Source organism: Cervus canadensis, chromosome 20 (genome assembly GCF_019320065.1).
Source record: "Cervus canadensis isolate Bull #8, Minnesota chromosome 20, ASM1932006v1, whole genome shotgun sequence".
Taxonomy (NCBI): domain Eukaryota; kingdom Metazoa; phylum Chordata; class Mammalia; order Artiodactyla; family Cervidae; genus Cervus; species Cervus canadensis.
In genome coordinates, this window is record NC_057405.1 from 43,919,761 (window position 1) to 43,930,963 (window position 11,203).

Consider the following 11,203-nt stretch of genomic DNA (forward strand, 5'->3'; position numbering starts at 1 on the left):
TTGCCATTCCCTTCTCCAGGGGATGTTCCCGACCCAGGGATCGAACCCTGGTCTCCTGCGTTGCAGACGGACTCTTTACCATCTGAGCCACAATGTGTTTTTAGTGTAAATATGAGAAAAGATTACAAAATGTTGAAAATGCGTATTATTTTCAGGCTATCGAGACTCACTTGATCCGGAAGTCCCGTAACGGCCTGACTTACATCGCAGAGTGGAAAGGGGGCCTCCTGGAACACAAGATGGGCCACCTGACCTGCTTTGCTGGAGGCATGTTTGCACTCGGGGCAGACGACGCTCCTGAAGGAATGACCCAACACTACCTTCAGCTCGGGGCTGAAATTGCCCGGACCTGTCACGAATCTTACAATCGCACCTGTGAGTCCCTGTTTCTCTTCATATGTAATCTTTGTGCTTTTTATTTCATTCAGTAAGTAGCTTTGTCCATTTGTTGCCATCAAAAGAACATCCACTGTGCCTGATGAATATTTGATGATTATGATTAATATCTTAAAGGAATTTACATTTTTACTTTAAGAGGCATTGCTTTTCTGCATAAAAATATTTACCCTTAGTTTCAGTTCAGTTCACTTCAGTCGCTCAGTCATGTCCGACTTTGCGACCCCATGAATCGCAGCATGCCACCCTTAGTTTACCAATAAACAAAAATCCAGGCCATAAAAGGTCAAGTCTAACTTATTGACCCTGCTTTACGTAAATAATATTGGGTGAGAGTCCCTGTCCTAATACAGAAGAAATTTGGTATGTTATAAACCATTATTAATCTTCCCAGAATCTCCATGAAATATACAATGCATGCTAAGTTGCTTCATTTGTATCTGACTCTGTGACCCTCTGGGCTGTAACCCACCAGGCTCCCCTGTCCATGAGATTCTCCAGGCAAGAATACTGGAGGGGGTTGCCATGCCCTCCTCCAGGGGATCTTCCCAACTTAGGGATCAAACTCATGTCTCTTAAGTCTCCCACATTGGCAGGCAGGTTCTTTACCACTAGCACCACCTGGGAAGCCCCATATGATGAGTCTAGCTGCCTTCTTATAAAAGTTTGATGCACAAATACTATATAACACTCATGCCATAATGACTTAGAATTCATGCCATACATTCATGCCATAATAACTTAGAATTCTCAAACGCTAATTTTTTAGCTCACTAATAAGGTGGTGCTTTGCACCAACCCAGTGAGTACTCAGTAAATGGTGGTAAAATGAAAGAAAATAAAGGATTATTACCACTTTCTTAAATGTACTCCTTTCAGTGGATAAATTAAAAATGTATATTGAATATTGCTTATTTTACAGTGTTTATAGCTATTCCTTAAAATGATCATTTTGGCACCCCTCTTGAATGTTTTAAAGTATCTTTTAATTTCATTTAAGTTATAGACACTAAGCATTGTCAGAGACAATAACCCTTGTCCCCCACTGCATGTCTTTTAGTTGTGAAACTGGGACCAGAAGCTTTCAGATTCGATGGTGGTGTTGAAGCCATTGCTACGAGGCAAAATGAGAAATACTACATCTTACGGCCAGAAGTTGTTGAGACTTACATGTACATGTGGCGACTGACTCATGATCCAAAGTACAGGAAATGGGCCTGGGAAGCTGTGGAGGTGACGTTTTAGTTTGCTTGTGTTTCTTACAGGAATTTGTGTGTGGTAAAAATGTTCAGTGATCCCTATCAATCTAGCATATTAACTCTCATATGATTCTTAAAGCTTTGCCCAACCATCTTTCCATTCAAGACTGAGTGTTTTCAGTTAGGTCATCTCACATCCCTGCCTTCAGCTCTGCTTTTTGTATATAAATATACCTACTCTGGTATTGAAGGAGAATCTAGAAAGACCTATTATAAAATTAAGTTCTCATGTTTATAAAAACATTGATCAGTTAATCCCACAGAGGATATCTGGCAACTTGGGAATAGTCACCTTTACCTGTTGTGTGTTTCAAGAAACCACTGTATGATTGTTTCTTTTAGTCTTTGAGCATCACAGTGGTAATATATGCTTTTAATTAGAGCAAATGAGCTACTTAGATCTAACTTTTAGATAGTACCTATAGAAGAACTACTTTGTACACGAATATTCCAACATGAGTCTCAGACTCCTCGGAATATGTAAAGCTTTCTATCTGTCCAGTGTGTTATTTGGATTATCTTGGCATTTCATGGATCTCTTCCTGCTAAATATGATGTATCATCTTTCTAAACTAATCTGTTGAACACTTTGTGTGCTGAATGCCAGAGAAGGTGCACTTTAGAATATGCATCAAACAATGTCTAATTTTAAGAGCTATTATTTCAAAAGGAGTGGGAGGAAATTCAGGGGATAAGAACAGGCAAATGCTTTAATTATCAATACACTCTCTTATTGTCTAGCACTCTTTGTTAGAAAGTTAGCTGTCTTTTAAGACCATTAGGAATAACTTCCTTAGAAAATCTAAGATGAGCATTGCCTTTGTGTATAATTTAATATCTTAGGAAGCTGTTGATGATCTTGCTTATTACTCTTTTCATTTGGTATGTATCTTATCACCAGTTGTCAGTTATTTTAAGTAATAGCAATTCTTCAGGCCTCTTTTTTTTTTTGCAAAATTTTCTAATTATGGTTAGTCAGTTGTAATTCCAATTTCTTTATGTTTTTTCCTCTGAATAAAAAGTATATTAAAATTGAGGTTCAGCTAAGCTTTGGTAATTAGGAATTATTTTGGTCTTCAATAGGCCAGCAAGGAAATTAAGGTTAACACTCACTTGCAAGGATCAGTTTAAATTAAAAATTTCAGTAATAATATTTCCTCAAATCTGAAACACTATAATTGATAAGAAACACCATTATTTTATATACCATTAAGAAATACCAATTAAATTATAACATGCCAATTTTAGAGATGTTGAAGTGTGGAAAAAAATTGTATGATGGAAGTTTGCCATGTGGGCAGAAAGCTTTGATTTGCTTGCTGCTTGGGGAAGGGGTTGTCTGTAGGGTATGATGGTTGGTTTGATGTGTTAGGGTTTTTATCTGTTGACTCCTTTTACTATAGCATATGATGTCAAAGTGTTTGCTTGTGTCACAACACAGGAATTCCCCCGTGTTTGCCTGTGGTAACTTCTGTTAGAACTTGAAATGTAGTGGGGTCGGGGGCGGGGAGGAGTGCCTCTTGCCTTCTGTGAAAAAGCTCGAAGATCCTAGACTTGGAAGGAATGGCAGCCCCTTTTTGCCTTTTCTGCTGTGTGCCGTCCCCCCAGCCCTCCCCGTGTCCTGGCTCCAGCTTCAGTGGACAACACCCTGGCCTGCTGGTCCTGTCATGCGCTTCTCAGCTGTTCTGACTCAGAGCCTCTTCCCAGGCAGCTGGTGGGGCTCTGGGACGTGTGGGAGGCTGAAGCCCCAAGGGCCGCCCTCAGCCACTGAGGTTTTGGAGTTGATACATCTCTATCCCAGAATAGTTATTCCGAAGAGTCATTCTGAGAGGCATTCTATTTGGCTCTTTAGAGGGTTTCAGGCGGGAGCCCCCGCACACAGCTGTGAGCTGCTCCATGTGTATTTCACCGCCCTCCTCCCTTCCTTACTTCACTTTCCCCACCAGCTCGATCACTTCCTGATGATCACTTCCTGATGTCACCGCTGTAAAAAGCTCCCTGCATCCAACCCATGTCTCATGCTCTGTTTTTGGAGGAACCCATGTCCAGAAGCTGAGTCCCGAAGATTGTAGTGAAGTGATATTCTGATCAGACTAAGCGTCCTGGGTATGTGGCCCCTTCCACTGTCGAGAAACTGTAAAGCCAGCGACTGTCATGGGGGCCCAGGAGAGCTGCTCGTCCCCAGCTTCACGTCTCTGAAGTCTTAAGATTTAGACTTGACATGAAGGCTTTTTTACTTTTTGAAAGTTAAAAACGCCTCTTTGGCATTTCTCCCCACCTTGTTTTTCTTTTCAATTTACTGAAAACCTCAAAAAATTAAAGTAGTTAGGCCTCTCTCAGCTTCCCCGGTGGCCCTAGCGATGAAGAACCCACCTGCCAATGCCTGAGACATAAGAGGCGTGGGTTTGATCCCCAGGTTGGAAAGATCCCCTGGAGGAGGGCATGACAACCCACTCCAGTATTCTTGCCAGGAGAATCCCCATGGACAGAGGAGCCTGATGGGCTATACAGTCATAGGGCCACAAGGAGTCGGACACGACTAAAGCGACCTAGCACACAGGCAGGCCTCTCTAAGTTTCTGAAAGGCCCGCACGGTGCTAATAATAATGTGTCATCATCTTGTTCTGTTCTCAGGACAACCTCATGTTGAGAAAAAGGATGCTCCCTGGATCCATAAAACTGAGGCCACAGTTAGGAATCTAGAGCTGGGAATCAGCCCCCACCTCTAAAATGTCAGATTGTGTTCTTGACTACTCTGGTTCACCACATGAGGCGTGGGAGAGAAAAAAGAATGAGTGGAAGTGAACTGAAAGATGAAAAATGTTTGGGCAGCACCTGTCCGCAAAACAACTCTTTTTTTCTATAACAAAAGAAGGAACTTATAGAAATTTCTGGTCCCTGGGTCGGGAAGATCCCCTGGAGAAGGAAATGGCAACCCACTCCAGTATTCTTGCCTGGAAAATCCTATGGACAGAGGAGCCTGAGAGGCGATAGTCCATGGGGTCACAAAGAGTCGGACACAACTGAGCAACTAACACATTATCACATAGAAATCTCTATAGGAAAGAAGGTTAGCTGTTTATCGTGCCTGGCCCTCTCTTTAGTTTCTCTCATTACCAAAGAACTTCAAGGGACAAATCAAGAAAAATTTTTGTGGATAAAATCTTCTTTTAAGGAAATGTCTGGACATAGGATTTCATTACATTCAGTAACAACAAATTTACCCATTTCTTCTGAATCTTTATTTTTTTACCCTTCTTGACAAATAATTTTTGGCCTACTCCATGTATCTGGTATTTGACTTTTTATCAAACAGAACAGTTATCAAAAAAGGAAGGAAGGAAAAATAGAGCCTGAAAGTTCCTTTCTTCAGGCTTTCCCTCCATTTAGTTCTTTGTCTGAAACTAAGAGTATAATCGAAACTGCTTTTTTTTTAGTTGATTGTTCTTATGTTCCTTAGGGCTTTTAAAAAGTTCTACACTAGGAGACATGTTCACGTAGCCTGCCACTTAGATTTTCTTTCACCTGGTAATTAAAAGCTTTTTCTCCCGACCAATGCTGTCTCCCTTCTGCCCTCCAGCCCTAGGGTGTGGAATCAATATCCTCATTATCAGTGTCTGCAGATGGAAGTGGATCGCTCCCTGCCTTTGCCTTCCACCTCACCTTTTCCAGGCTCTGCATTCTTACAGCCATACTTTCCTCCGAAACCCTTTTCTCGCCCGTGAAGATTTTTCTCAATTAATATGGCAAGAACTATGCCATATCTTCTTGGTAGTTGAGCTGAATAGGAGGAAAATGCAATGTAATTATACAAATTTTTTTTAAAAAGGGACAAGTTTGTGATCTGCAGAAGAAAACTGAAAAATAACCTAAAGAGTACCTTTATCTTATTCATGTTTCCTTTATCTCATTAAACATTGTAAGGGACTTAGTCTTACACTTTATTATTTTTGTCCACATTCTATGAATTAGAACCAGATTTCCAATAAGAGTTTGTATACAGTAGGAATCTTTATTTGACCATATAGTTATTAAAATGAATAGGATGTAGTGAGTAGAAAATAACTTCCTGGAGATGATTGTACTTGGTAACCAGTAAGGCAAACCAGTGTGATATCCAAATATCCAATACGAAGAGCAGTCAGGTTAGCAGTAACTGACACAATAGAAGGCAAGTTATTTTAAAATTTTGTGACCTAAATTTTCATTCCCACACTGCTCATCCCATGTCTTTTCCCATCTCTGACTATAATACTTGTAGTCAGGCAGCTGTAGGAATATAGGATCATTTCTCTCTGGGTAGTTACCAGTGGATTAATCCCATCTTCTTCCATCTCAGTCTAAAAGAAAAGAAAAGTATATTTCAGAAATAGATGCCAGCCATGATTTTTTCCGCTGGTTTTCATTTTCTCCTTTTATATCTGTCAGTCACCAATATCACTCATTAGTCCTCTGCTATTGGTTTTTTAAAGATAAGATGTTCTGATGACAGTAGCACCCTCTCTGAACCAGTGGTTTAGAATCCCAGTTACATTAGCAGTCTTTCCAGACCAGGTGTCAGCAAACTTTCTGTTAAGAGCCAAAGAGAATTAGGCTTGGGGGCCATAAGCATTTACTCAGCTCTGCCACTGTAGTGAAAAACAGCCATACACAATATATAAATGAGTGTGTCTGTGGTTCCATCATACTGTATTTACAAAAACAAAAAGGCCGGATGTACCTTGTGGTCTGTAGTTTGACGAATCTTGCTCTAGACCATAAGAAGAAATGGTTAAAAAAAAAAAAAAAAAACACTGAAAAATTATTCCAGAATTAAATGTAAAAGTGTTTCCAGTTAGGTGAGATATACTGACCATGGGCTTCCCAGGTAGTGCTAGTGGTCAAAAAGCCTCCTGCCAATGCAGGTAGACATAAGAGACTGGGGTTCTATCCCTGGGTTGGGAACATCCCCTGGAGGAGAGCATGGCAACCCATTCCAGTATTCTTGCCTGGAGAAGCCCGTGGACGGAGGAGCCTGGCGGGCTCCAGTCTACAGGGTTGCACAGTTGGCCGCGACTGAAGCAACTTAGCGTGCACGAACATACTGTCCGTAGGTCCTTTAACTTGTCATATTCTAAATTTTCACCTGAAACTATTGCCATCTGTCATTCAGTTTAAATCCTTATTTTATTTAAATGTGACAGTCTAATAGTAAAATTTTGTGACAGCCAGTTTCCTGAAATGTGACCATTTTTCCCCTCCCCTTCGTGGTTTAGGCCCTGGAGAAACACTGCAGAGTGAAGGGAGGCTATTCCGGCCTCAGGGATGTTTACTTCAGCAAGGAGAGCTACGATGATGTGCAACAGAGCTTCTTCCTGGCAGAGACACTAAAGTAAGTAAAAGTTATTCTCAGTGCATGGGACCGAGATCCCTGAACAGGTCTTCTTTCCAGTTGTCTTTATCATGAGCACATTCAAATAATATCAAGCATGACTGCTTCCAAAATCCATTCTACATGCATGGCAGTAACTGTGGGTGTGTTTTCATCGTCGTGTAAGTTCGGCGGCTCGGTACTGCCTTTTTTTTTTTAAGTTAACATTTTTATATGTTCTACTTTTTTTATTTTTTATTTTTTTTAATTTTTGGCTGTGCTGGGTCTTCATTGCAGCACAGGCTTTTCTCTAGTTGTGGTGAGCGGGGGCTACGCTCTGGTTGCAGTGAGCAGGCTTCTCATCGCGGTGGCCTCTCTCGTTGCAGAGCATGAGCTCGCGGGCACCTGGGCTTCAGTCCTCGCGGCCCATGGGCTTGGTAGTTGCGGCTCCCAGGCTCTAGAGCCCAGGCGCAACAGTTGTGGTGCATGGGCTCAGCTGTTCCAAGTGTGGGATCTTCCTAGGTCAGGGACTGAACCCATGCCTCCTGCGTTGGCAGGCAGATTCTTTCCTACTGAGCCGCCAGAGAAGCCCCTTGGGACCGCTTTGTATGGTTCTTGTCCACGGGACCAAAGCACGTGGCAGCTTCCTTTCCTCAGCATTAGCGAGTGTACTTCTTAAGGTTTTGCTGTACTTGACTCTTGTCCACACTTCTCCATAAGGGGAATGGAGACGCTGATACGGCTTTTTTCCTGTGTCTGTGGTTTCACTGACTAACCAGGCCTCACATACCCATGTTTCTCTCTCCAGATATTTGTACTTAATATTTTCTGATGACGATCTACTTCCTCTGGAACATTGGATCTTCAACACTGAGGCACATCTTCTCCCTGTACTCTCTAGGAATTTAAAGAAAGTTGAAGACGATGGGAAATAAAACGACATTTTATATTTTACTCTCCTCCACTCCTTTCACTGCATACCTTAATAATTCTTTTTCTGGTGATCAGGCACATGATGAATTTTTATTAATAGATCTGTGATTATTCTAAGTTTTAAAATTGTTTTGCAGTCTTATATGCTTATTATCATACATATAGATGGACCTATATTACTTACTGTATCCTTTATTATTCAGCCAGTGAATCACAGGTTTTTTGTTGTTGTTGCTTTTAAGTCATCTGTTATCTCTAAAGTTTATGAAGATGTAGTATCATTTTTAGTAAACTGAATAAAATGGTATACCTATAATCTCTTAATTACAATTTTGATTTGACTGCAAAACTTTTTCCTCCTCTATGAGGAGATGATGTCTGCTTTAAGCTGTAATGTTTTGCCATGTTGCAAAAAGCCATAATAATGAATTAAATAATAAACAAGCTTTTTTCCTTTTCAATTTCATGTTAATCGGGTTTGTCTATCCACCAGAGACAGATCTTATAACTGTGACAGTGTCCTTATGCGGGTCTATCATTATTTGATAGAATGTCTTCTAGAATACTTTACTCACGTTGTAATTCAAATTAGAATATCATCCCCAAAGGATCATCTCCTGTCGACCTCATTTCATCAGATCCACGGTATATTTTTGTCAGTTAATTATATTAGTGTTTCCTAATTTGGGAAATAGTTTTCAGATTTTATTTTAAATGCCCTGTGTCATCTCTGGATCATGTACTGGTTAATTTCTTCCATTCTCCACCGCACGACAAAGTGAGCTTTTCAGTTTTGCAGAGCTCTGCTATTACCGAATTATATTTTTTAAAGGGAAATTGTATAACTTTTAGTGTGTTAGCTTTTGCTTTTATCTGAATATGTAAAGAAATTGGGGCTCACTCTCTGGAGAGAGGGTATTTCTCTCCGGTTTTTTTTGTTTGCATTTCATCTTTAATGTATTTTTCTTGAAAAAAAGAAACTATTACATTTACTTAGGTTTTTCAGGTTTGAAAAGGGTCTTTTCCCAAACTTAGTAAATTATTCATTTCAGTTTATGAAAGCAGGATTTAACTCAAAGAATCTTTGGCAGCGTGTCTATTCATGGTCAATTGAGGAAAAACCTAATAAACTTTTAGACCAAATTAGGATATAGTATATTTTGTCTGGTCAAGTTCAACGTAGCAATCTCCGCTTAGAAGTAATGCATAGTAATGGACACTCCCAATCCTCTACAGTCCTGTAGCAGATCAAAATAATTATAATTAAATGATTCTTCAAAACATTTTTTGAGATATGAATCATTTTCCCAGAAATAGATTTGGTTATCATATTGGTTCATATTTTATATATGTTCCTATGAAAGGGCTAATATGATGATGCATGTACTAAGGTACAGAGATTTTGACCATCTGTACTTTTCAACTACAGCGGTCACATAGATCAGTGCAACCCCATGGATTAGGTTGAAGCATATGAAATTAAGGCATTTGTAGTTTAAAAATTGCTCAATATCAGCGATTCCATATGCTTCAGCCTAATAATTTTTAAGACAGTTATTTTCTTAGATCTCAATAGACTTAGTTGTTTTAGCTATTTGAGCTTTTGAAAGCGTTTCAAAAGATTTCCATTGTCTGAAAGGCATATGACCTGCCCCTTTTTTCAATATTATTCATTGGTATATGACAAAAAATAAATCAGTAAAATTAGTAAGTGGAAAAGATCCTTTAGGACATCATGATTGCTATTTCCAAAACTTAAAGGCAAAGTATAGAAGATTCTCATCAAAATTGGGCCATATGTATTTAGATTATAACTTTCATATGAATGTCTTTGAACTAGCAATTTAAAATAATTTATTTTCTTTGCTTTTCAATCTGATTTGAAAGAGCACAAGCTGATAGGTATTTCTGCAGCAGATAGGATATTAAAATCAGGTTGTATGAACACATAGGACTGTACTATGATGTACCTTTTGCTTTCTGATATAAATAGGCAAGAAGATTGTACCACATTTTGCTCAGCCAATAGCAAGAACAAAGTTATTTCAATTCTAGAACTTGGATATTTTTAGCCTAGGACCCAAAATACCAATCATGTAAGCAAAATAAGAGATTACTATTATGGTGATGTAATTTAATTAAAGTTATATTTTGTGTTAATTATTTTAAACAACTGAAGTCCTTAGGTAGAGGCTGTCTTTTGTTCATTTTCAGCAAAAACTGTGCAATTATGTTTACATATGTTTTCACATCCCAAAAGGTGAATAAATAAAATAGCACTTAATTTTGTTTCTGCACATGTTTTGATATACATTGTATGATTAATATTACACATATAAGTTATATGGCCGTTTACAGAACTTCAGTGATGTTTGTCATGACACCTTCATATGTACTAGTAGTTATTCCCATTGTTTTTGATTTGTACTTAAATCCACTGTGTCATTTTCAACTTTATATAAATCTCTAATGTTATGGGAAACATAATAGATTGACACATAATTTTTAAAAACTATATTTGTAAAATTTCTCTATTGTAAATAAAGTCTTTTGATATATCTCCTTATTTGTTATGTTTTTCACCATTTAAGTAAGTTTTTGGATATTTTGGGATGAGAGTATACCATGGCAAATGGACATATTAAATCCTAACAGTGATTCCGTACCATACCCAGAGAATTGTGACAAGGACAGTTTTCCCATTAAAAACTTTAGATTGCAAATAATGTTGCATAACCACCTTTGGTTAATCAAATACTTTTGTTAAGAGTCTAATACATGTTGAACACCCCAGAGCACATGGAGTAGAGACAGGGAGTTGGCATCAGAAATAACATGAAGTGTGTTTCTTTTTTTTTAATTATTATATATTTATTTTTGGCTGCATTAGGTGTTTGTTGCTCGCATGGGCTTTCCCTAGCTGCAGCGAGCAAAAGCTACTCTCCAGTTGCAGTCCTCTGGCTTCTCGTTGCAGTGGCTTCTCTTGTTGCGGAGCGTGGACTCTATCTAGGTGTACAGGTTTCAGTAATTGTGGCCCATGGGATCAGTGGTTGTTGCATGGGGACTCAGCTGCCCCGAGACATGTAGGATCCCAGTTCCCAGACTAGGGATCAAACCCATCATGTCCCCAACCTTAGCGGGCAGACTGTCAACCACCGGACCACCAGGGAGACATCAGTGGTCCTTGTTCTTCAGTTGACAGTCCAGTTGAGATCAAACCCCACCACCACCACCACCAGTGAAACAAAACATTTCATTGTGTTAG

The 11,203-nt window shown here is 39.3% G+C and overlaps 1 protein-coding gene across 1 annotated transcript in view; it reads left to right on the plus strand.

The window, feature by feature from the left end:
• Positions 1–10,500, plus strand: part of MAN1A1 (mannosidase alpha class 1A member 1) — a 167,417-nt gene extending 156,917 nt beyond the window's left edge. The window contains exons 10-13 of the mRNA XM_043439002.1: positions 156–375; positions 1,457–1,629; positions 6,911–7,026; positions 7,814–10,500. Of these exons, the coding sequence (XP_043294937.1) occupies positions 156–375; positions 1,457–1,629; positions 6,911–7,026; positions 7,814–7,940 (636 nt within the window). The 3' untranslated portion in view covers positions 7,941–10,500. The remainder of the gene's footprint in view (positions 1–155; positions 376–1,456; positions 1,630–6,910; positions 7,027–7,813) is intronic.
• The last annotated feature ends 703 nt before the right edge of the window (positions 10,501–11,203 follow it).